Source organism: Temnothorax nylanderi, unplaced genomic scaffold (assembly GCF_030848795.1).
Source record: "Temnothorax nylanderi isolate EJ_2023f unplaced genomic scaffold, tnyl_v1.0 TNYL_tig0056_pilon, whole genome shotgun sequence".
Lineage (NCBI taxonomy): Eukaryota > Metazoa > Arthropoda > Insecta > Hymenoptera > Formicidae > Temnothorax > Temnothorax nylanderi.
The window spans coordinates 397465-424094 of record NW_027249118.1 but is presented as its reverse complement, the minus strand read 5'-3'; the positions used below and the strand labels follow the sequence as shown (position 1 = coordinate 424094).

At 38.7% G+C, this 26630-nt stretch overlaps 3 protein-coding genes across 4 annotated transcripts; 2 read left to right on the top strand and 1 right to left on the bottom strand.

Annotated features, from left to right (window-relative positions):
- Window positions 1-76: 76 nt before the first annotated feature.
- LOC139773036 (retinol dehydrogenase 12-like) lies at window positions 77-3973 on the top strand. The gene is made up of 7 exons (XM_071707223.1): window positions 77-323; window positions 575-624; window positions 1848-1903; window positions 2643-2947; window positions 3049-3168; window positions 3346-3562; window positions 3669-3973. Exons 1-7 carry the CDS (start codon window positions 194-196, stop codon window positions 3814-3816), a joined length of 1026 nt encoding a protein of 341 aa, XP_071563324.1. The 5' UTR covers window positions 77-193; the 3' UTR covers window positions 3817-3973.
- Window positions 3974-5003: 1030 nt separating this feature from the next.
- On the top strand, window positions 5004-9222 carry LOC139773026 (retinol dehydrogenase 12-like). 2 transcript variants are annotated; one of them, XM_071707204.1, is made up of 7 exons: window positions 5004-5869; window positions 6171-6252; window positions 6416-6720; window positions 6826-6945; window positions 7136-7343; window positions 7439-7617; window positions 7693-9222. In XM_071707204.1, the coding sequence occupies exons 1-6, from the start codon at window positions 5752-5754 to the stop codon at window positions 7584-7586; spliced, it is 981 nt and encodes a 326-aa protein (XP_071563305.1). In that variant the 5' UTR covers window positions 5004-5751; the 3' UTR covers window positions 7587-7617; window positions 7693-9222. The 2 variants fall into 2 exon arrangements, with proteins under 2 accessions (XP_071563305.1, XP_071563304.1); XM_071707203.1 differs by having other exon boundaries at window positions 5006-5869; window positions 7439-9222.
- A 447-nt stretch (window positions 9223-9669) lies between these two features.
- LOC139773062 (uncharacterized) lies at window positions 9670-25692 on the bottom strand. Its single transcript, XM_071707278.1, has 3 exons — window positions 25378-25692; window positions 21729-24013; window positions 9670-13086 (listed from the first exon to the last, which is right to left on the bottom strand). The coding sequence occupies exon 3, from the start codon at window positions 13006-13008 to the stop codon at window positions 9670-9672; it is 3339 nt and encodes a 1112-aa protein (XP_071563379.1). The 5' UTR covers window positions 13009-13086; window positions 21729-24013; window positions 25378-25692.
- Window positions 25693-26630: the final 938 nt, after the last annotated feature.

Sequence of the window (26630 nt, the reverse complement as noted above, 5' to 3'; positions counted from 1 at the left end):
ATACGTTGGATAATTACCTGCTGCTAACCTTGTGCAGTCTATATAATAAGAAGACAGCGTGTGCATATTCGTCGAACGTCAAACGCGTTGCAAAATCGAACAGAGCATGTTCACTGAAATCGATAGTGAATAAATTTCAACAGAAGTAATTAATCGCATATTGGTAACGTCGTGGATAAAGAAGCATCCTAATATGGATGTATACTTATGGTTTTTCAATAAAATGTGTACGAGTGAAGCACGTCTTGACGGCAAAACTGTTGTGATAACGGGAGCAGGTAGTGGTATCGGCAAGGAGACTGCCAGAGACATATACGCGAGAGGTAATTTTACTAAAATGCTAATTTAAGTTACCCTAACCTTTGAAATTTTAGTATATATTACATATCATTAATGAAATATAAATTTATTGTTCATCTAAAGACGAAGTGCCAAGTGTTATATAATTATATAATCATATGACAATATTGTATGAGAGAAAGGCTTTTTCGGTTATCTCTTTGCGTTATTTAGAATTCTATAAAAAGTTTTTTTACAACATAAATAAAAAATATACTCTTAAAAGCATTTATAGGCGCTAGAGTAATTCTGGCTTGTAGAAATATGGAAAAGACAAATGAAGCTGTTGCAGATATAAAGACAATCTACCTTTATGGTAAATATATACACTTGAGTATACCGAATAGGGGACCCACCGTGTGAAGGACATTACTACTATTAGTAACTACTTTGTAGTTTCATAACTTTTAAATAAGCAATGAGCGACGATTAAGTTATAAGAAGAAGTTACTCAGGGTTATGTCTTTGACAATATATGTCAAAATCAAGGTAATCGGAGGTTGGTCCTCTATTCTGTATATTAACTTTATCTTAATTACATTTTTACATGTTAGAGAAAATGACGATGTCTGTAAATCAATGGTTACTTTTTAGGATGACAAAGGAGAATATAAAAATAACGTAGGTGAGCTTGCGATTTATTTTCTGGATCTACGTAGTTTTAAGAGCGTGAGAAGATTGCGCTTCTTTCTTTTTAATAGTAAGCAATCAAATATTTTACTAAAATCATGTACAAATGACAGATAAAAGAAGAAAAAGGAGACCAGTAGGCAAATATATACTTCAAAGAGAAAGTAAATAGAAAAAAAATCAAATTTTTGTTAAGTGTGGCATATTCCCCCGAGTTACCTATCTGAAAAGAGAAGTAGTTTCTACTTCCGTACATTTAAGATCTGTGTAGATTTAATAATTACCTGCTGCTAAACTTGTGCAGTCTATATAAGAACACGAAGACGCGCGCGTGAGCGTGTAAATACACGACGAACGTCAAACACGTTACAGATCGAACAGAGCATGTACAGTCAAATCGATAGTGAATAAATTTCAATAGAAGTAGTTAAACGCATATTAGTAACGTTGTTGATAAAGAAGCATCTAAATGCGGTTTTTCAATAAAATGTGTACGAGTGAAGCACGTCTTGACGGCAAAACTGTTGTGATAACGGAGCAAGTAGTGGTATCGGCAAGGAGACTGCCAGAGACTTATACGCGAGAGGTAATTTTACTGAATGCTAATTTAATTACCTAACCTTTGAAATTTTAGTATATATTACAATATCATTAATGATATATAAATTATTATTCATCAAAAGACGATGTGCCATATGTCATTCTTATATAATCATATGACAATATGTAGAAGAGAAAGGCTCTTTCGGTTATCTTTGCGTCATTTAGAGAATTCTATAAAAAGCTTTTTTACAACTCCGATAAATAAAAAATATTCTCTCAAACACATTTATATTAATAACATGTGCATTTAGGCGCTAGAGTAATTCGGCTTGTAGAAATATGGAAAAGACAATAAAGCTGTTGAAGATATAAAGAGCAATCCACCTTCATGGTAAATATATAATAAATAATAAACTTGTATCATAAGAAACAATTAAATTAATTACTATTTGCTTTGATTCTTATTCTCTATTTTTATGAAACTATATTTATATTAACTCTTTATTGCCCTCGTTCAGCAAACGAACTTTTGTGTCTCGTATGAGCGCCACGCTGCGCCTGTATGTATATCATCGTTAATGCACACATTAGTGCGGCGTTGCCACATAGTTTTTCTTTGTTAGGTCAACACAGTTTTCTACATAGACGTATATAATTGTCACAATTAGAAAAGGAAAGCGTCTCCGCAAGCATATTTTCTGTCCTTCAAATCTTGCCTGAAGCTCTCCAATGGGAATGCTCAGTCTATCGACCAATCGACCATACAAAATCGATCTGCCACAGTAAAGCTTAGGTTTGGCAATACGTCGACTGTACGTATTTTCTCTCGCCATGAGCGCTACGCTCACAATCAGATATATCGCGTGTTAACACTTTCAAAGTCTAATCTAAAAATTATCGTAACGAAATTTTGGAAAACAACCGCACAAATAAAATCTAGAAGGTTGTAAGTAAAAAGTCAGAAAGTTTCAGAGTCAACTTTATGCCACATCTATGCTGTTAAAAAAATAAAATATGAACTCAGCGTTCATATTTCGTCTCATACGAGGGCAATTGAGGGTTAATTAAACTATTTCGCATGTTGTAGAAAATGACGATGTGATATGTAAATCAATGGCTGGCTCTTTTAGGATGACAAAGGATGATTATAAAAATGACGCAGGCGAGCTTACGATTTATTTTCTGGATCTACGTAGTTTTAAGAGCGTGAGAGATTGCGCTAAGAACTTGCTAACAAACGAAGCAGCCATTCATATACTCATAAATAATGCCGGTGTGGCTGCGTCTCCATACGAAAAGACAGAGGATGGAAATGAGACGACACTACAAGTTAACCATCTTGGCCATTTTATTTTGACACTTCTGTTACTGCCAAAAATGCAATCGTCTTCTGCCAGCTGCAGAATAGTCAATGTCTCATCATCTGCACATATTTGTATGTAAAGCGATTATGGTGACTTTAGAAATAAACTAAAACGTCTTTTGTGCACACCCGGCTTTTGTTTGAAGTACAACTCTAACAAAATCTTTCTATAGTGGCTGATATAGATTTCGATGATATTAATATGGAAAAATCTTATGCATCACTTAAAAGTTATGCACAAAGTAAATTAGCGAACATTCTGTTCACCAAGGAACTTGCTCGTCGATTGAAAGGTATGCCAAAGAAGGTAACATTATGGATTGAGATAGATTACATTTATTTAGTAGTACCTGCTAAATAATACTTAACAATTACCAATCGATTATTGACCGATTGTTATTGATTTTTTATATTATAATAAAGATAAAATACGCTGAAGATAGAGTTTTACACAAAGATTTCGATTTCAGAAGCAAATATTCACGGGATAAACATATACTCTTTACATCCTGGTATGATTCCGACCGAAATATCACGGCATAGTAGTCGTACATTATTTCGAGGTGCAAGTTTTTGTTTCAAAACCTATACGCGATTATTTTGTAAAACTGTAGTACAAGGTGCACAAACAACAATATATTGTTCAGTTGCTGAAGAAGTAGCCAACGAGACTGGACTTTATTATTCGTAAGAACATATTATGTACTATTCGAAATTATTTTTATATTCCTTATAATAGAATTTTTATACTCCGCATACTATTCCTTATTATTTTTTAATCTTTTTTATATAGAAACTGCGACGTTACCACTACATATCGGAAAGCAAACAATCATCAGTGTGCTGAAAAATTGTGGAATGTATCCTGTCGTCTTTTGCATCTGGAACCAGAAGAAGATTTTTCCACATTTTTGAAAACTGTTTCACGTCAGTTGGTTTAAAAAGATTTTAATCGACTCTACTGGCAATTATAATTGTCAAGATAATACGACCATGATTTGGTTCGATTATCGTCAAAACACTCTTTTAACCAAGGATTTAGTCCTAAATTGATGGAATCTTTGATACTTATATATAAGCATCTCATTTAAATAATTAAATTTGTTGCGAAAATATTACCTCGGCCAGGAATATTACCTCACCTTGGCTGACCGCTGAGGTATGTATGTTTTTCGCAATAAATTTAATTATTAAATTAGATGCTTATGTGTAAGTATTAAAGATTACATCAATTTATAAGGACCAAATCCTTGGTTAAAAGAGTGTCGTGATGATAATCGAACCAAATCATGGTCGTATTGTCTTGACGATTATAATTGCTAGTAGAGTCGATTAATATTTCCATTGCTGTTTATTATTTGATTGGCGAAGTAAATGTGATTTATTCGGTTTGAAAAGATTTCTTTATTCTTAAGCGAATTACTGCCGAAATTTTTAAAAGTGTTTACCAGTCAATATTAGCTAATTGCTATAATCGATAGTGAATAAATTTCAACAGAAGTAATTAATCGCATATTGGTGACGTCGTGGATAAAGATAAACCATAAAATGTGGTTCTTCAATAAAATATGTACGAGCAAAGCACGTCTTGACGGCAAAACTGTTGTGATAACGGGAGCAAGTAGTGGTATCGGCAAGGAAACTTCCAGAGATTTATACGCGAGATAAATCAATACATTCATATGTGTCCCGTTGTCAAGGGACGCGCTTCGGCTTGAAGCTACTCAGTTCAGGCTTCTCGTGAGCGAAGTTCAACGGGTGTCTCAGCACGGGCGCAACAATACTACATATATAAGTGAAAAAATAAAAGTAGCTAAGATTAATCTTTTGAGTATGCAAAACACTTCATATGTCAGATGATTGAACGTTTGTGCGGTGCATGTATCTGAAAAAATAAAGTAATTCTCCTTTTATACGCTAAAATCTGCGCAGATTTTAATTGCACAAATTAGATGATTACTTGCAGTTAGACTTTGGCTGGTATTCGTAGTCGGTTCTTATATTTGAGACCGTCTCAAGTACAATCTTAAGGTGTCATAAACCAATCAGCTCGCCAATCAGAGTATTAGCACCTTAAAACATTATGTAAGACGGTCTTAAAATAAGAATCGACTACAAGTATCATCCTTTGAACTTGTGCAGTAATGACTTTAGCCTTGTGCAATTTATATAAGAACACGACTATGCTGCAAGATATTTATAAGCGTGTGGATATTCGACGAGCAAGCATTACATAGTAAAGTTGAATAGCAAAATTGAATAGCATATTCAATAATGAAAGCGATAGTGAGCGAATTCCAATAGAAATAGTCAGTCACATATTGGTGAAGTTGTGGATAAAGAAGAACTATTATTATATAAAAACACACGAAGCCACAGTGTGTGGATATTTATAATAATTACTTAATACAAGAGCATGTCAGTGAAATCGATAGTGAATAAATTTCAACAGAAGTAATTAATCGCATATTGGTAACGTCGTGGATAAAGAAGCATCCTAAAATATTTTTCGTTTAATCTTCGTATTAATCTTTTGAGTATTTAAAACTCCATGTCAGACCATTGAACGTTTGCGTGGTGCGGCTCATGCGCGTGTATCTGAAAAAACAAACTAGTTCTTTATACGCTAAGACCTACACAGATTTGATTTGCAAATTAGTTAATTATTTGCAGTTGCAATTTATGCAATTCATACAAGAACACTTATATAAGGAACTTGTATAAGATCACACGAAGCCACAAGTGTGTGGATATTCGACGAGCAATCACATTCGTCAAGCACATTGCAAAATTGAACAGTGAAAGCGATAGTGAGTGAATTCCAAGAAATAGTCAGTCACATATTGGTGACGTCGTGGATAAAGATAAACCATAAAATGTGGTTCTTCAATAAAATGTGTACGAGCAAAGCACGTCTTGACGGCAAAACTGTTGTGATAACGGGAGCAAGTAGTGGTATCGGCAAGGAAACTGCCAGAGATTTATACGCGAGAGGTGATTTTATATATACTGAAATAATAATTTAAGTTATCCTAAACCTTGTGAAATTTAAATAGATATTACATAGCATTAATGAAATATAAATTTGTTATTCATTAAGAGGTGACAGTGCTATGTATCATTGTTATACAACCATATAAAGATACTTTATGAGAACACAATATTCATTTCTTTACTAGAATATTTGTTTTTTTTTCGATTATCTTTGCTTCATTTAAAAATCCATAAAATTTTACGACTCTATAATTAAAAAGTATACTCTAAACACATTTGTACAAATAACGTGTGCATTTAGGCGCTAGAGTAATTCTGGCTTGCAGAAATATGGAGAAGACAAATAAAGCAGTTGAGGATATAAAGAACAATCCACCTTCACGGTAAATATATAAATTTGTATCGTAAGAAGTAATTAAATTAATTACTATTTGCTTTAATTTATTTGTTTTTTTTGTCTTTATCAAACTATATTTATCTTAATTAAATTTTTTCATGATGGAGCAAATGACGATGTATAGTCTGTAAATCAATGGTTACTTTTAGGGTGACAAAGGATGAATATAAAAATAACGTAGGTGAGCTTGCGATTTATTTTCTGGATCTGCGCAGTTTTAAGAGCGTGAGAGATTGTGCTAAGAACTTGCTGACAAACGAAGCAGCTATTCACATACTCATAAATAATGCCGGTATGGCTGCGTCTTCATACGAGAAGACGGAAGACGGAAATGAGACGACACTACAAGTCAACCATCTTGGCCATTTTCTTTTGACACTTCTGTTACTACCAAAAATGCAATCGTCTTCTGCCAGCTGCAGAATAGTCAATGTTTCATCAATTGCACATATTTGTATGTAAAGTGATTATGGTGACTTTAGAAATAAACTAAAATGTCTTTTGTACACACTCTGTTTTTATTTGAAGTACAACTATATACAAAATCATTCTATTATAGGTACTGACATAGATTTCGATGACATTAATCTGGAGAGATCTTATACACCGTTTAAAAGTTACGCACGAAGCAAACTAGCAAACATTCTGTTCACTAAGGAACTCGCTGATCGATTGAGAAGTATTTTAAAAAGACGTTATCAGTTAGAATAGGTTACATTTATTCAGTGGTGGCTTATTAATATTTAACAATTACTAATCAATTGTTTACGGTTTATTACGCTATGAAGAAAGTTACAGAGGATAGTTGTAAATATATATATAGTTGTAAATAGTTATATATAAAAAGCTAAGCAAGTTTTGATTTTCAGAGGCAAATATTCACGGAATAAATGTGTACTCTGTACATCCTGGTATTATACCGACTGAAGTATTATGGGGTGTCAATAATGCAGTATTACCAAATTTTTGTTTTATTTTGGAACGATGGTTTTTTAAAAATGTTGAACAAGGAGCGCAAACTACAATATATTGTTCTGTGGACGAAAAGGCGGCCAATGAGAGCGGTCTTTATTATTCGTAAGAATATACTACATACCATACAAACTTACTTTTATACAGAATATTACACAATAACATAATTCCGCATTGTTTTTTTTTTTTTTTTTATATAGAGACTGCGGCGTTGCTACTACACATCGGAAAGCAAATAATCGTCAGTACCCAGAAAAATTGTGGAATGTATCGTGTCACCTTTTGCATCTGGAACCAGAAGAAGATTTTACCAAATTTTTGGAAACCGTTTCACGTCAAATGCTTTGAACAAGATCTTGTAACAAAGCGATGTTTAACGGTATTTTACTTTATAATTTACTTTATAATATTTAGCAGTATCTTAATTAAACATTTATTATCGCATTACTCATAGTTATTGTGTCGTGTATTGAGACTCGAGTCCATCACGGGATGCGAGAGTGACAGGATGCGAATTCTAGTTTGGATGAAGAGAAATCGGATGTAGAAATATAGTCTTTTGTGTCGTCGACCGAGCGAACAGACGTCGCGATGAAATAACGTGCCACCGATATCAAAATATCGGCTATCGATGGCGAAATATCAGCGGTGCTTTTCGCGTATCCCTATTTCAAGTCAGATTCTGCGAATTATCCTTCTGCACCCTACATTCCGCCGGGAGTGAAATATCACTCCCTCCGGGAGAATTTGATATACTGAGACACGCGCGCAAACCCCATTACATCACGTTTACGGCGACCACAACGCAGAAACTTGATAATTACATTACATCACAGCCCTCTTTTATGATAACTACATACATTACTAAGAGGCATATATAATTACAGTTTATTCCACCGACGATGCTTTGCATGTGTATACTCAACCTTATCAGCGATGCATTTTTTATGCACAACTTACATAAACATGCGTAGCTTGATGTAAAATGCGATACAAAATTGCTTTTGATCTCTATATAAACTGCTTATACATATAAATGAATAATAACTTCGATAAATAGTGCCAACGAATAAAGAGAATAATTAAACGAGCTGAAATAAATTGTGAAACGCGTTAATGCGATAAGATTAGATTGGAATCAAGTGTCATTTGATTATACTAAAGAATATTTATTTTTAGAATTTTCAGTGTATATTATTTAGTTTAATATTTTATTTTTATGCACTCATATGATTATATTCAGGATCAATTAATCTTAAAGATAATTAGAAATAATTAGAAATAATTTTTTTAGAGATATAATAGCGTTGTGACTATAAACGACCAATTGTTGTTTTTCAACAATTTTGTAATGATTATTGGTTTTGATTCTATACGATATTATAATTTCCTATTTATTCCATTATATTATGTCATAATTAACTCGATTAACTCCGTTCGCGTTGCCGCAATTCAGGAAGTTAAAATTCGCATTGTTAAATAATTGATCATTCATTGACAACGCGGTGATACGTAAACAACATTGGGGTTTTTGTTAATGGCAATTTGGTGTATTTGTTACCAGATCGGAATAAAGAGCCGAACGAAACGAACAACATCGATTATTCGTTAAGCTTGTAATTACCGAAAGAGCCGCGGATTCGTCGCACGGACTATCGTGTAACAGCGCATGTGTAATTATTGGGTTACTGTCAGGCAGATCTTATCGGCAAGTTTTATCGCGATTAAAACGAGATAGTTTGTGGCGGCAAAAACAATCGATACGATACCAAACTGTGCATCGTATGTCGATTCACCGATTGTCGAAATCGAGATCGAATTTCGATCGCGGACAATCTCACTTTTTTCCGACTAATGTGTGAATCTCTTTAGATACCTAAGTGTCAGTCATACGATGCAGTTAATTTCTTTTAAGTCGATTACACGACGATATAAGAGATCATATTGTTAATTAAGTAATAAACTTTTAAAATTCTATCAATCATTTTAAGGTATTAAATAAATGGTATTATATTATATATGTATATATACAACATATATACATGCGTTGACAACAAATACTTTTAAAAATTATGCTTTATACAATGCATAGTTTAATACAATGTTATATTTCTTTAAATATTTTGTAGGCATTTCTATTTAAATAAAATATGTTTCAGAACTAAAGAAAGGAGAAGAATATTAATAGAACATCTGATTATAATTAAATTTCCTTAAAGGCTGGAAATTTATTAATTTACAGCATGTTGTCTTCATTATTGATGCTGATAATGTATTGATAAATGACTCACTAATCGTATAATTTAGCAATTTATTTTGTTGACGGTTTATTAAAGACTATACTACTCACACATAATTTGTATTATATATTCATATTTTTTCTTTGTACGAAGATAATTAAACTCGTAATTTATTAGCTTAATATAAAAAATTATAAAGTATCACTCACCGTTTTCAGCGTCTCGAAGTTCCCTCTCTTCAACATGTCTATTAGCCTCCGGTGTTCCATTTCTTCCTTCGTCATATACATCTTCTTGTTCTTCAACTTCTCATTTTCGTAATCGTCGCACAAAATATTGTGAAAATTCACCTGCTGTGTCACGTGATCCGATCTCGTTTGCTCGACCGGATTTTCCGGCAGATCCTGCTCGAACTGCAGGTTCTTAACGAGAATTTCGTTGACCACCGCACCACGTTCGTCGCCGTTCTTTACCGCGTTCTCTTCAACTACGCGGTCTTGTAACTTTTCACCGAACTGAAGTTTATTTCGAGAAGGATCTTCCTCAGTCTTCAATCTCGAGCCTGCCTGACTCTCCAGTTCATCCACAGGAATTGTAGCGGTCGACAAATTGCTGTTCTCTCGCGAATGGATCATCAGTTGGTCCTGATCCTCTCGCGACGCGTCCTCGTAACCCACGAGATCTTGGAGGATTGTCGTCGACTCGTCTGGATCTTGTCTAATCTCTTCATTACCTCGGGATTCTTTTATCTCCGGAGATCGAGACCTGATACTCGATTTAACGTTACTCTGACAAGAGGACGCCGATTGAAAAGTGGCGAAAGTTTTCGCGGGCTCATTAAGAACAACCTGCTGCTGTTGATTCCACTGAACATAAATCGGATTGTCTTTCCTCTTGTCCGCCGATTCTTTCGACCTGCCGTTCGGCAAACTCTTCTGCACCTTCAGACACTGTTTCAACCCGATCTCCGGATACCTGCAGACCGAGCCTTCGCTCTTCCGATCGTCCTCCTCGATAGTCTCGAGATGCTCGTGTCGCGACTTGCCAATCTTGTCGAACGTCTCGTCCTCGAACGTCGACGACGTTTCCTTGACAGTTGACTCTCGATCCAGTTTAGAAACACCGACCTTTTCACCGTAAGGCGACGCTTGCAGGGAAGGTCGAAGAATTGATTCGAGATTATCTGTGTGGATCACCTGCGGTTGCAAGCTACGTTCGTAAATTTTTTCCACGTGATCGGGAGAGGCGTAACGCATAACTCTAACGGACGGAACATTTTCACAGACAGAAATCTTGGATCTTGTGGCATTCTGCTCATTCGGTTGTTGCTGCGAATCACTGATCGCGGTGTAAGCTCGATTGTTTGGCTTGAAGCTCGACGAAGGTATGCCAATCGACATCCTCGTTCGATCCTGCGATCCAGCATCTCGCGAGGGAGACACACCGAGATCCTTGCGCGGCAAGGCCGATGGCCTTCTGACTTCCATCGACGCCCCTGCGACTTGGTGACACCTGGATCTCGGAGTGCGCGACTCCACCTGACCTTGAAGAGCCCGCACACGAGCGCTAACAGCCGAGCCATAAATCGGTTGCTCCTGTCGTGACTGATCGATTGATCTAAGCTCCCTTCGGATGTCGCTGCAAAACTGAAGTCGGCGTCGCGGCGATTCGATCGCGACGACGCGGTCAGATTCCGCCGACGAGGCGATCCTCGACGAGCTACCTCGAGAATAGTTTGCGGCACATCTTGTCGACACTTCCGTCGATTTACAGGCCGCCTCAACCGTTTTATCGGCGGCGGCGGGTCGCAGCGTCGGCCCGCTCGCCGTAGCAGCCGGCCGCCTACTTTCTCCGTCCTTATTTGGTGAGATCGGCTCGCCTTGGTCACTAAGGCTGCCTCCGGGCAACGATAGGCCCTTCGAGGGGCCTGGCTCGCACGACGGGTCCATCTCCTCCTTAACAAGCGAGTGCGCCGCCGTCGCCGTCGCCGCCGCACAGTTTTCATCCACGCCGTTTCCAGAACGCTTCAGTGACGGCCTTCTGCAGGAAATAATTGACGTCGTCGTCGTCGTCGTCGTACCAGTAGACACCTCGATCATCTTTGAATTGCTGTTAACGGTCGTCGTCCTACCGTGATCAGACTCGCTCATCGCCTTTGACAAATTCATAATCCTACTCGCGGCGGTAGTTTTCTCTTCAAGATCCGCTTCGACACGTCTGGACTTGAAGCTCGAACCTAGAAGTCCTCTCTGAGGTATCCTGGAGGCCGGGTTAGAATCTCCGGATCTTAATGACGCGGCACACAACTGAGCGTTGAAGCCATAATCCTGCTGTTTACTTCTCACCGCCAAGTATTCTTTATACGTGCTTCTACTAGTGTTCACACCGACGTTAACCTTCTCCGGCCTGCTACGCTCTAATCTGCGATTCACACGAGTCAGATCGTCGTAACTCGACGAGGTTCCTCCGTTCAATCTGTCCCTCGCCTCGTCGATGGATGATCGAGACCGTGAATCCTGACCACGGTACTTTCGCTGGCTCTTCTGCTCGGCGCTGCTATTGGACCTCGTCAAGGGTTTTTCACGTGGAGTTACCGGAAAGTTCTGACTGTGCGCTTGATTTAACCATTCGTCTACCCTTTTCTGGACCTCTCCTTTGCGCAGCAAGATCTCAGGCATTTTCGAGCGACCGCTCTCGATCTCGTCCATTGTAACCGGCGGCGAAACACAACAGGTATCTTGCTGGTGTCCTTTGTTAGAGTCTCTCTGTCTGTCCCGCGAACGCTGTCTCACTTGGGTCTGCTGATTCACCTTTAGCACCGGTTGAATCTTTTCCCTCGTCGGAATAGATTTAGGCTGAATTTTTGCGCCGGACAATGACTTAATCTGCTTTGACTTTACCTGCTGCCGTTTCTGTTGATCCATCATTATCGCCTCGAAATTTGTCACGCTGATGTTACCGACGTCACTGAGATCCGACGATCTCCGATAGTCCAGATCCTCGTACTCGTCCAAAATATTGTTCACCGACTGCGTGTCGATCGAGCTGGTGCTCTTCGACTTGTTTCTCGCGACGCTCTCGTCGCTGCTCGAGTAATTGCTCTGTTGCTGCTGTTGCTGGCGCTCTCTGCTGATCTGTCGCTTGGGACGTGGCTTCGGCTTCTGGTATTTTATCACCGCATTCTCGAAGCGCGACGAAATGCCTTCGATCTCTTCGCTTTGGTCTGTCCTCGGAGCGGACGACTGACGCGCGTAACGTTGCTGAGACGACTCCCGCCGATGATTGAGCATCTTGCCGTCGTCAGACGTCGGCAAGTCCCGCCTCGCAATCGCCGGTAAACCGGAAGCCCGGAAGGTCGTGAAGTTCTGCACGTTCCGCGAACACGTGTCCTCCTCGGCGTTCGTCAACCCCTTCGACGTGATCCATGAAGTGACCAGACGAGAGACGCCGCCGTCCACGTTGATCGCATCCTCGTCGGCGAAAGGAATGTTGCTGCCGACATTGGACTTCGAAATTATTTCATCGGTCATCTTTTATCGCAAAACGGCATTTTAGTCGTGTCTCCTCGAAGAGAATAGGAAGGGGTACTGGTGACACACGAAGAGATCCTGAAATAAAAATATTTAAATATAAAAATTGTGGCAAAAAGATGATTGAGAAAAAATGAATAAATAACGAAAGATTGTTTTATAAATTTGAGTTTGATAGAATTTCTCGAAATTATGAAAAAAGTGTAAAAATATTCTGCGTGAGATAATTTTTCAAAACGTTAAATATTTTTTCCTATAGCAGCATAGAATATCGATTTATTTCGAAATAATTATTGATATAATTATTTAATGAAAAATTATATATATTTTTAATAGGCAACTATCATGTTTATGAAAAAATGCATCACTGTTCAGAGATGCACGATTATTTCAGAAATTCAGACACTGAGAGTGGAGAGAAACTAGTGCAATTTGTCGACTAATTTATCGACTATTTAGTCGACTAATTTATCAGTCCTGATAACGGAATTAACTTCGTGTTAAATTTTAGAAACTGCTCCTGCGATTGCTTGCGAGTACCAAAAATTATCCACTAGGAACGGTTTATATGCAGGAACTATTCCCACAAATCCAACGTAATAAAGTCTCAAACTCGTAGAAACGACCGACGAAGAACGCGGTTCTCCTCATTAATTTTTCAACCTGCACGAAATTTACGTGCGTGCTCCGCTAAATGATACCGCCGCGGCTACGTTTCCGCTTGAACTCCACATGCACATTATGCGCCATTTTAACTAATTTGCAAATGCCAGCATAGACTATCGTTTTTTCAGTGAATTGACAAAGATACGAGATCATAATAATAGATTGGAAAAGGCCCGGGGGCCCGGTAAATATAATTTTCGTAAATCTTGAGAACACTTTAACAACACTTAATTCCGCAAATGGAAAAAAGTACGAGTCTAGGCTACGAGAATCAGAGTTATCTTACGAGGTACAGTGTTAAGTTTAGGATTAAAATTCTCCTCGGCAAAATTCGCTATTTCGAACTCGACCACGTTCTGGAAATCTCGCCGATCGGCGATAAATAGCAGAAGGCGCGCTTCCACAACGATTGCGCCGATCCGACGCCACCGTCATTTACCGACATTGGAGGCACGTTCTATCGTTCGTAGAATTTCCGGTAGCTGACCGGTATCCGGTTTGAATTAATTCGGTTCCTGGGCTCGAGGACATTAAATATTATAATGTGTTTGCTCTGAGGAAATCGTGCATGGAATCCTTAAGAAACTCGAGAGATTAACGGAATTTAATATGCCCATAGAGACTGGTAATGCGAAACAGCATTATTTCTTCGTAAAGTGAGTTTGCAAGTTTATAGCGCTCTGTGAATTATTAGGAAAATATTATCGATGCTAGGAAACTTGTAAGTAATGAAAGTAATACTTTCTTGGTTAAAATATATAAATATTCATTTAAAGCTTGTAGTATTTCATGTAAAATTGAATTTATAAAATATGGTGATCCACCAAAGTTGCTTACCTATCTATATTAATATCTTTCCTAGATCGAGGCGATTTTTATCTTAATTTTTATATAAATATACAAAGGAAGAAATTAAAATAGATTAGTTTCGCTAATTAATTTAGATAAATTTTTTATGAAAGAAGTAAAAATCCAAATTTTCCATGATTTCCGCTTTACATATTCTTCGTGAAGTATAAACAAATTTCCAAAAGTAATATTTATACTCTTCATAAATGCGTTTTTATGTTGACCACCAACGATTTACTTCTCTCCCAAATGAGATCGCGATAACGCATGTCGATAATGTAAATTTGTATAATTAACAAGATTTAATTTTAATTTGCGAAAACCTGGCTCACAGATGATGGGTTATTAAATGCATAGCGACGTGAGAGAATCTCGAATGCAAATTGAATAAAATCGTAACTAATGGAGCGAATAAAAATACGAGAAATCGTACTGCTTATCGGAGAACATCAACCGGATCAATTGCAAATTGCGTATTTTCAGTAAACAATCGGTTTTCAGCGACAATGTATCGCCCGACAAAAATAAAGGTCGACCTGACGATAAATATTCATAAAACGATGCGCGATAAGAGTATGGGGCAGCTATGTAATCGGATAATATTCGCGAACGTGTAAAAAGGGAGGTAGATTTTATTTTATTTAATTACAATCCGTTGCGCGATAGCCATCGGTGCATCGATAGATCGATATAATTCAACAATGCGTTAAAATCGGCGAACGCGTAGAGTAAATATTAAACGACAATCGCTCGGGATCGCGAACATCGTCAAACCTCACGCCGCGCCGGGGAGGGTAGATGCAATTCACATGAGGCAGTAAGACCGCGCGTGCGGGAGCGGCGTAAATTGAATTAAACTGTCCCGGCTTCGCTGCTGTACTACCGTGAGCTCTTCTGGCGCTCTAATGATTCCTACACAACCACACGCTTTGAAACCCCCTGGCTAGAATGCTACTTTTAGATCGCGGATAACGTGTAATGTAACCCACCGCGTCGTAACGAAACATGCGTGAATCATGTGTGGCATGGGTGACGTCGGCGTTAAATTGACCCTAAAATCAGCAGAATCGTACGTCTTCATGCGTTTGGCCAAAATGATTTGATTAATTTAATCCTAATTGAATTTGTTTGCATTTGCGCGTGCTATCCAGTTGCAAAAGTTTTTCACATAAAAAAGGATTTCTCTGTAACTTTATCAAATTCGTATCGCTCTTCGAAAAATATTACAATGGATTTATTTTTCATGTTGCATGAAATATGCAACGAGAGAGAACGAAGGCTATAAAAATAAAGTAAAAAAAAAACAGAAGCGCAGATAATCAAAGCAGCGCGACAGAAAAAGATTTATCAGAATAAATTTCTCTCTCAAAAATGTTTTTATTAAAAAGCTTTAATTATGTCATTGCGTAACATGCAAATGAGAGTAAAGATTGTGCTCTGGGGAATATCAGTTTTCCCGATAAAAATGTTTACCGTATGTACCCCAGGAACGCGAGCCATGGGTGTGTTGGCTAACGTAATTAACGGTACTGGAAAATTCAGGTGTTTCCGCGAATGCACTGACCCGAATCCTCTACGCGCGCACTAACACGCGATGCACGAAGGTGACTACGATCTGCGGTGATTATCGCGATTTATCGTCCGTAGGCCCTCGTCGCGATTCAGCTCATAATTTTGTCTCGTTAGCGAGCCCTCAGTATTTACTGTCGCGCAATGCTATTCTCTGCAACTTGCAGCAGTTGGGGGGAATACGGGCATCAGAAGCAAGATATCATATGTAACTTTTTAGCAGGACATATCTCGTGACAGATAAGCTTCCGTCTACAGTTATTGTTAAACTGAAATTTGAATTATTTTAAATGTAAGTATATGTGTAAATATGATGATTTGTTTATTTATTATATATATTATATAATATATATATTAACATATATGTGCGCATACATAATGTATCATTATATATTTTCTGTTTTGCGGTACCATAACAACATTCGTAATATACTATGCACGTTATGCGGAGACAGTTGTAGTCTGAGAAAATTCTGTTTCGCAAAACACCTCTGGCAGATTTGCTCTCACAATATTTTCATAAAACGCAATTCTTAAACTCTATAAAGAACCGCGCAAGATGTCAGCGACAAATCGGTGCCGCGGATATACATAATTCATCGATTGACATTCCCGAATGAATTGCGGCGTGTTAGAATCGCGGTAGAGACGACAATGGAATGCAAAAATGATCGCGTGGGCTTAACGACCATGGCACGATTGCGTAAAAACCAGGGATGGTAATCGACCTACGATCGCGAAAAGCGAATACGTACATCGGGAACTGACTCGTTAGCCGAGCGTGAGGTACTATGCACGCTATTTAAACCTTTTAACCTTTCAATTAATCGGGTGACGAGATCTTTGATCTCTTCCCATCTAAGGTTGACTTACAGATCATCCGGATTATTCACGCTGGCATTACCGTTACTTCGAATTTCTTCTAATTTGGTGAGACTAATTGTACGCTAACTAAAACATAAAATTTCAGTTTTACGATATGTTATAGGTAGTGAAAAATATGCAGCAGAATTAAAAGGTTTACTACAAAGTATCAAAACTTTATCTTTTATCTTGCCTGTAATGTAAATTTTATTAAATGTTCTCTTTTGAAAGTAATAAATAATATGCACAAGACAGAGGTGCAAAAATACGTATAAATTTTCCTACCATTAATCTCAGTATACTTATAGATAAAAAATGTATCTTCTTTTAGTTGATATAGAAATTTGTTTTTGATTAATCAATTGCATGTTATGATCATTATTGGGAGGATATATTACCGAGAAATATTTTCTGTTTTGAAAGTTCTGAATGTTCTCAATGCTCATGATGTTAATTATAAGAAGAGCATAACGACCAAAAATCGAAAACAGAGACAACCAACATTTCGTTTACTAAGTATCGTTGTAATAAAATATATTGAACGTCCATGTAAACGAAATACATTTTCGTGTTGTATTTTCTACGAAATTTATTCTGAAAACACCAAAATTAAGATAAAATGAGAAAATTATTCGCTCAAGCATGACAAGTTGTTGCAATTTAATCGAGCGCTTTACCAACATGCCGGAAACATTTACTGACGCGCGAAACAAATAATTAAATTATTGTAATGTAAGAGAAACTAATTTACTTAGTAATGTAAGAGAATATGTAAATACACTCTGACAAAAATTTTATAGTTCGTTATTTTATTTAAATATTGATATTCTAACTATTGATCTATGTTTTATTTTATTTTAAAATAAGGTTTAATACAACAAACATATTAAGAAGGAATAATCATTTTAGTACGGACGCTGACACTTACATGCGCGGAAATCAGCTTTCAGGGTACTCAATCGTAATCGCGGGTGTTTTGTCAATTACTTCGTTCAACCGACGATACTTCTCGTGTAGAGGCCGGAAGACACGGTCGTTTCCTGCGGTAGCGCCGTAATAAAACGTACCGCACGTCTCGTAGCGCGCACGAGAGAGCAATCTTATCGAGGATCGGGCGCTACGTGCGTTTAGCATATACGCGCGCGCGTGTATGCGTACGTGATTAAGCGCCGTCGAGCAGCAACATTATCTGGCGATATGTAGGTGAGCACCGATCCTTTAGGAAGATTAATGACTCTCTATTATCTGGTCGATATAGTGCCGCGCGGTCAGGCCGAGACTTTTTGAAGCCGCGCGGGAAGACCTTCGCCTTGGACTCGACTCGACTTCGCCGCCGTTCGTTTGTCATTCCGACGACTACTTGTCGCGCGGCGATTTCCAATCGCGTATCTCGTATCGCTCATAATTCAGATTCGCCATTCGTTGTGTGTCTGCCGTTCGTATTACTATTAGTTGTTATGCAGCGCGCGTTTCGTATCCCCCGAGGCGTTCGCCGATATTCGATTTTAACATCGCGCATGTCATCATTAGGTACGATTATTATTTTCGAATTAAATAATACGAGTACGCGCCTTAGGCAACGAAATAAATCAAGCTCGCGACTGCTTCAGTTTGAGTTTCCCACGCAATTTTCTAAAGATAATGAGAGAGAGAGAAAGAGGGTCCACCGTCTATCTTTAGCTGCGATTCGAAAATAGAAATTTGTGTGAAAATAGCTTTGCAAGTTCGCTCTACTGTAAAGTTCATTGTATCTCTTAGCCTACAACTTAACGTATTTCTTGTGAAGTTTGTTTGCATATTTTAACGTGTAACGTGACAAAATTTGTACTGAAGTAGTATCAAGTTGGAAATCGCAAATTTTCTACCAGACTCAAAAATCAGATGCTGAGAATCTTATCAAGATCATATCGTTGGATGATTCTTAGTTGCTCAAGAGACGCGCGAGCTACCTTACATGCTTCTTTCTTCTAGATATAATTTCTTCGACAACGATATATCGATTTTGTCCATCCGCTAGCGTCTTTGCTAACCATTCTTCTAGGTAGTGTATACCGGTCCCTTCCGGCGAATGGTCTCTGAAACCGCGCGGCCCTCTTTCACAATCCTCTCTCGCCTCTTCCTTTCTTCTAAACCGTTGGGCTATTCACGTCTTTGACAGATTTGCCTTCAGGGTGGATAACCCGAACGCAACTACGTGGGGTCTACGCACTCAAAAGTTTTTCGAAGGACTCGCCGTATTTACTCATGAAAGAATACACAATTTCATAATTTTTCTATACACAGATAAACATAATAATAATGTCCATAGCTAATAATGTAGAAGTTTAGTTTAAATAAATCAACACAATTTTTGTGGTTCGAAAAAATTTATTTTAAAATTCTAAAAGTATTGTTTATATAAAAAAGTACAGTAACAATTATTAGAAAATAAAATAATTTTATGGTTGTTTATTAGATAAGAACTAACATAAAATATTAGGAAAATTATACGCTCATATATTATGGTATTACAATTATTATGTTAAGATTATTATTATTTTATAGTAATACACATATTGTATACGTGCTTCATAAGCTTTAAAAGTTCTGATTTCAGACAGAGTTGTCTTACGACGCGGGCGGCTCCGAGAAGTACTTTGCAACCTTTTTGCTCATCTTAACATTCTCCGCGTAGGTCGCTTCGCTCTGGGTTGCATATGCGACCCCTCTGAAACCCAGTTCCTCCCTTCTCCCTCCCATTCTTTTGTTCTCGCCATACTCTCTCGCTCTCTCTCTCTGTTATTTTTTCTCCTATCCCCGTGACATACGAGATCTGCCAGAAGAGACTCACTTTTTCGACAAACAAACCATACAACAAACAAATGTCACGAGCCGTCCTGGAAAGCTAAACACCTTGCTTTTTTTTCCACACACGGTTAATTTACATTTGCTCGTTATTACCACGTGTGAAAATGGAGTTTATAGTGCCTTCGCGTTTATTTTTTTTTTTATTTTTCACGTTGAGTTTCTTTTCGAGCGACAAATTCTTTTCGATTACCGTGTACCGACAGAACTATTGAATTATTTTAATTATTTAACATAATGAAAGATGGCTAATTATCTAGAATATTAAATAATATAATTTATAAATAAACATATGCCAAATTTTTCTATTAAATTACTTTAACTTTTAATTTTCAGTAAATAAGTGATGCACAAAAATACAATTTTGCAAACAATGTAAGGAATTATTATCGTCCCCTAGCACAAATCACGAGTGTATCGGGCATCGACAGAACGCATCGGTGCGCTAAAGCCAAAGCGAGGCACTAAAATGCAAGAACGAGATGACGTTTAATTCTTCGCATCGGAAGAATGTCTTTGAACTCGGTTTGGAACCGGACACGCTCGTTATAGGCCGCTCCTCGCCTCCGTCGTTCTCTCTGTCGCGCCTCAAGCTAACGGACGATCGGCAGCAAGTGCATTCACACGTAGATAACGCACACTAATAGCAACGAATACGTCGGACTCGTGTTGCGAGACTCATTCATGCTGATAATAGCGCGAAGCGCGTGAATCGTCCAACGCGAGTGATACGCTTTTTATCGCACAATACGGATACGCACACGTACGCGTGCTTTTGTTCACACACGTACGCGCAAATATATGTATATTTGTTCCAAGCACGATCGTTACGTTCACTCAGCTATCTCTTCCGAGGGATTTAACTCATTAATGCAAAATTACCACTTCTATCTTTATTGTACTGTAACAGAAGCTATATACCGTGCTTTTATTTTCGACATGATACGATATCGCAATGATACGGAATATTTGAACGGTAAAATGGGTATCATAAATATAGGGAGAGAGAAATTGGATATATGAAATAATTCAAATTAATTTAAATAACAGTATATTTTTTTAATGAATCGCGAGATGGTTGCATTATTTTTATCATGTGTATTATTTTTATCATGTTTATTATTTTTTATTATTTTTTATTTATTTGTTTATTGGCCAATATTGCATTACCCATCAATTATAAAAGAATCTTATTATTACTTGCTCTCATAATTTCATACAAAATTAAATAACGCTTTCGGATGAAGAGACTAATCTCAAGGTGACACTGTTAGAGAAAAAAATCTATTACTGCACCGTTACATCATCGCTTGCGTAAGCTTTGATTACTGAAATAAACACCTCCTACACACTATCGCACTTTCCTTAACGGGACGATTAAATGTTCTCTTCCTCCTCCTCTTCAAATCCTCCGCAGTTCCTGACTACTAACCACAAAGCCGATTCTATCCCTAAAGTTAATGCAACTGAGTAGGTTGTGTGTACGTTGAACCCCAAACCCGTATAGTCGCTCGGTGTATCCAGAATAAACATACCGGATAAATATCCGAACATCTATCTTCGTATTTCGAAAAGTACATATAAATACAGTTTATTTTACAGTTTTCTCAGAAAAGAGTGAATAGAATTTTCCCTACAGGCTACAATAACCCTGCATGACTCAAGAACTTTTTTATGAAAAGTAGAAAATTAATAATAGAATTTACGTATTGAATAATACATTATTAACTGATGATAGAAGAATGTTTATGTGCGCTAAATTATATATTAGAGATATGATAATTATTAAGTAAATTATTAATAATCAGTATTTAGAGAAAACTTTTTACATGTAAGACACGCAAGAATATATAGGAAAAGAAATTTTTTTGGAATCTGGCAATCTCATACATATGTGAGAAGTACGCAATTACTATTTACGAACGCACCTTACTTACGTATCTCCTATCTGTTGAAGGAGCCGTTATTATCCTCAATAAACGACCGCGGCGGCGTATGCGGACGATTCCAGGTCACGCAGCGTGATCGACGCGGTGCAATTCCGTGTCAGGCAGCCGGCATTAACCGAGAAACATCTCTCCGCAGTCAATGCCGCGCGACATCGACGGTACAATTGCATCGATTTTGCAATCTCTAATCCTCTCCCGCTCGCCGCAGCACCATGTCGCGGATTCGCTCCGACGGCTGCATATCGTCGAGCCGCATTATCGCATGCCGCGCTCCGTATGGATTCTCCTTGACGCGCGCGACGAGCTTCTTGAATTCCCGTCCGACCATCCGAGTTCTTCGAGTCACGAGCGCGCCTCTCGGAGCTGCGCTCGATGCATTTCTTCCGACGTGAAGCGCGCCAAGGTGCCCCGTTCCCGACCCCGGTCCCGCGGAGCGTTGTAACGCGATTCGCCACGCAAAGGATAACTTCTCGCGGTGTGTCCTTCGACGTCGATGCCGGTTACCCTCATACGCGGCCGTGCGGTTTCCCGCGGTTCCGGTTTCCTCGAAGACGCAGATTATTGCTCCTCCGTGGATTGCACGCTGGATTTACGCGCGACCGACGAATTCCCGAAAAAGAGATTCGTGGAAGAGATGTGCCCTCGCCTCTTCGTTTGCTCACGCAACGCAGCGTGGAACGTGGAAATACGGGTTCGGTGTTTTCGTGTTTTCGTCGTGTTGCCGATGTGGAGATTGCGATCGGTAAACGGAGACGATAACTTTTTAGCGTAACTTCGTTCGCGCTAATTATCGATCCTCAGATACGACACGTGTAGACTCGTGCATGACTCATTAATAATCGCTGCAATCGGAAACATAAAATAGATACAATGGTTTTTTTTCCGATAAATCGTCATTATCTTGACAGGAAATTAGCTTTTGTCGATTTCTTCAAAGCGTCCTCAAGTACACCGAGAAGCAGTCCAATAATAATTACTATTGCATTGCGTTATGTTTGAATACACTTTTACAATAGCGATCGCACAACGTCAGTCTCTTGTAACTTTGAACAAGGGACGTTGTTTACCGCTGCGATTTGTCGCGCGGCCTTAAATTCAGGAACCCAGTTTCGGTTTTACAGCGAGTTCTGTCAGCGAGCATTATCGAAGCAAATTAGCGAAACGCGCCGCGCCAGCGGAGCAGAAACAATCCGTGGCTGCGGCAAGCTGCGAAACTATTACTCTGCGGCGGAAACTGCCATTTGAAGTACCGCGAAATTCACCGTAGAAGGTACGTAACATCGTACCGCGGAGCCGAACCGGTACCTCTCGCAGCGCGTGTCCGCGTGAGAATTGCAGTAAACTCGGCGCCGATATGTGTTGCGAAATGCTGAGTTTGTGAAGGAGAGTGTTGGCGAATTTTCAAAAATCCCACACGTGAAATAAATCCCAGATGCGAAGAGTCCTTTTCGGTTACAGCTCAAACTGTTATTACGCGCTGATCATATAATTGAGACTGAAACAAGCGTCGTCTGTTGCGTTATTTCAAGATGTTCCATTTCATGGGTAGAAAAAATGTCCAAAGATGCATTCGGTGACTACGCAATAACGTTTGTTGCGGTAACGTTCTCTTCTAAAACTTCTAAACTTTCTCCAATCGTACACAATGGCATTGTTTCCAATTAGACTGCAGACATAATTGTACGTTTGCGTCGAGGCTTTTTGCGGACTGGTGTATCGGCGGGCAGCCGAGTGCCGTTATCGTGCGGAGAGAAAGAGAGAGAGAAAGCACAGCAATTTAGAGGGATGGTACACTTCGCGGTACACTGATTGCTTCGTGACACCAGCCGGTGATAGTCCCGTGGCCGATTTCACGAACGCTCGCGAGGCGGACGATCGATCTAGCTTCTCTATTTTTGCGCCGTTCCGATATCGCGTAAGAAGTACATTACGGAATTGCTGCCGCGACGTCGTTCCGCGAATTTCACAGTCCCGTAACGGCGAATCGCCGCGTTAATCGCATCCTTTCATCCGCGATCCGCGCGAGGCGGACTGGCAGCGACGTCGCGTATCGCGAGACGGTAATTGCAGCCCCTTGTGTAGCACTTCAAAGAGGATCCAGCACACTATCTCGTACCACCACTATCACGTGAAATTATGCACTATTATCAGGATGGAGAGAATGCGATCTCGGTATCTTTGTGCAATGTTAAGACGTACATTGCACCGCCGCCATAAATAAGGAGTAATTGTTGTGTCGAACGTAGATCTCTATGCCATAGAAACTGATGGGGGAATTTCAATTTTGTAACTTCTATTATTCCGATAATTGCTTATAATTTTATCATTTTGCACACTTACGAACGCACGTAACTAATGTTATTAACAGTTCCCGGACAAGCAAGTTGACATGTTTAGTTAAACTTTGAGACAGAAAGTTCGACATAATTCGCGAGGAATTTCGACTTACGTTAATAACATGGGAATTACGACAGCTCGAAGAGAGTATCCTTAAGAAACTAGCAGCGAGCTCGAACTTATCTGCTTTAATATTCGTGAATCTGTCGTGAATTATAATTTGCAGGGATAATGCAGGAGTGCTCTGGCGATTCAATTCTCGTCTTAACGAAGATCGTAACACATATATCCATTGTATAAATCCGTGAGAAAGCTCATAAGATTCCAAATATTTAAACTTTCAAAAGCTAACCGCCAACACAATTTCGGGGCCCAGGATCTAAGGAATAATAATTATTGTTCTGATCTGAAAAAGTCACGATGTCGGAAAGGCATGACAGCCGTGCTGATGTATGTGAGGATGCAATTTTGCGAGCGGGAAAAGCCGCGGAAAAAACTAACGCGCGGCGGAAGAACGAGGGAATGTTGAGGGAAATGAACACGGATGTAAACATCGAGCGATAGACAGAGATGAATGGGGCGCGTTGCATGCCGCGAGATAAATTGAATTAACATATTAACGGAACGACGAATAAAAAGCGCCGCGCGCCATTCAACGTTCCGCCTTTCTCTCGCCATTGTGCGAGATTAATCGAAAAAAATTAAAGGATTGAAGATATCGTTTATAGATCTCGAGAGTCCGCTCGGTTTTTTAACTATTTTTATTGATGCCATTAATTATTCCAGAGAGTCTCATTTGTTTTTTGTAATGCGAGATGATATACGGAATTGATAAAGCTCGATATATGGTGTAGATAAAAAATTACTTGATTGACATTTATGAAAAGATTTCGTAGGCGAACGGAAAGAAGTTATATGAATCACTTTGTCAGGGCACTGTGTGTGAATCAGCCCATGTAATTAGCGGATTTTGCTTCGTTTGACTTCGGGCTGTTTATCTTCTGCGCGGAGATAAGTCGAAAGAATTCGAGTGTTACATTTAACGAAGTATCGTACAAGATACGTGCGAGTTACGCGGTCAATTGGAATCTAAATCGAGCGTAATAAGCCGTCGTTCAAAGCAATGTGAGCCGTGATCTCGTGAGAAGAAGAGGAAGCCCTTAATCGGCGCTCATTAATTTAATCTCGAATTAATGACGCGGACAAGAAAGCTTTATACACTACTTCGTCACTGCTCCAAAAATACACCCAAATGATTCAGCGCGCGATAATGAAATTGTAAGCACCGAACCGTTTGATAGATTCTTGGCGTAGAGATGTACGATGTGAAAAATGAAAAAATATTGCCCGAGGGGTTCAATTCCTCTGGGAAAAACGAATTAATTCGGCCGCGGTAGCGAATTTATTAATCCGCGAACCTCCGGCAGATCGCAGCGGATCCACGTGACACATCCGGCATGTAATTGCACAAATGGAGACACGCATCACTGATGAATCCACTTCGTTATTGATCTCGGTTAATTCTATTGAGGATCACTATGTACTCGATTTCTCGAATCGGAGCACCGATGCGCTGGAACTATGCAGCATCGATCCTCTCGATCGCGCTGGCGCGGCAAGACTGGCCGGCATGGATCAGGATCTTGATCGAGGGACAACGACCAGGGACGGCATAAGGCAGGGTTCATGGCGAAAATGCCATTATCGAGTCGTGAATAATACACGGCTAAAAGGATGTTTGAACTGTATTCGACAGTTTTGCATTGATGCCGGAATTTAATGAGCTTTCCAAAAGTTTAAATGAGTAATATCCGAAAGTACACATTGTATTGAACGCTGTAAATTCTGGAATATTAATTTCTTGCGTTTGGAAACAGTGCACAAATTTATAAAAATTACTTTACAGGTTACAGAGAGTTATTACTTTTCTTTAGTAACTTTAGTACTTTATAAGTTACAGTACTTTATAAGTAACTTTAGTACTTTATAAGTTACAGAAAGGTCACACAGAGAGATTAGTAAAGATCATATAAATTAATCTTAAATAATAAGACACTATTTTATAGTTTGTGAATCAAGATTTAAACTATGTCTGAAAACCGGAGATCTTTTATGAGATAAACTAAATTAACAACTCGAACGTTAATTAGAAATATAATTTAAACACACAGTTTACATCCGATTTATGCAGCTGAATTTAATCTTCGAAATCAGCTATTTTAACGACGCGACGAGAAACAGAAGCATTCCGACGCGTTATCGCAACGTTGATTTATTACGGTGGGTATAACTATTCTTTTTCTATGTTGCTGGGTGAATTCGCGTGAATTCCGTAACTCGTATTATTGCACGTGAGAGATACGCGCATTAACGGAAGAGGTAGAGCCGGAAGTGTATGCGAACACTTTGCACTATCTCAATCGGTATTACGAAGTTTTACCGGATTAATAATATGTAACGCGCGCGCTATAATTTCTCCATTGAGTAAATTTCTCATGAAGCAAAATTATACTATATTATAAGAGAAAGGAAATTGGACAAATT

Coding starts and splice junctions, on each gene's coding strand:
- LOC139773062 (XM_071707278.1), bottom strand. CDS start 13,008: ATGACCGATGAAATAATTTCGAAGTCCAATGTCGGCAGCAACATTCCT.
- LOC139773026 (XM_071707204.1), top strand. CDS start 5,752: ATGTGGTTCTTCAATAAAATGTGTACGAGCAAAGCACGTCTTGACGGC. Junction 6,946..7,135: donor ACTCGCTGATCGATTGAGAA/GTATTTTAAAAA, acceptor TTTGATTTTCAG/AGGCAAATATTCACGGAATA. Junction 7,344..7,438: donor GAGAGCGGTCTTTATTATTC/GTAAGAATATAC, acceptor TTTTTTATATAG/AGACTGCGGCGTTGCTACTA.
- LOC139773036 (XM_071707223.1), top strand. CDS start 194: ATGGATGTATACTTATGGTTTTTCAATAAAATGTGTACGAGTGAAGCA. Junction 3,169..3,345: donor ACTTGCTCGTCGATTGAAAG/GTATGCCAAAGA, acceptor TTTCGATTTCAG/AAGCAAATATTCACGGGATA. Junction 3,563..3,668: donor GAGACTGGACTTTATTATTC/GTAAGAACATAT, acceptor TTTTTTATATAG/AAACTGCGACGTTACCACTA.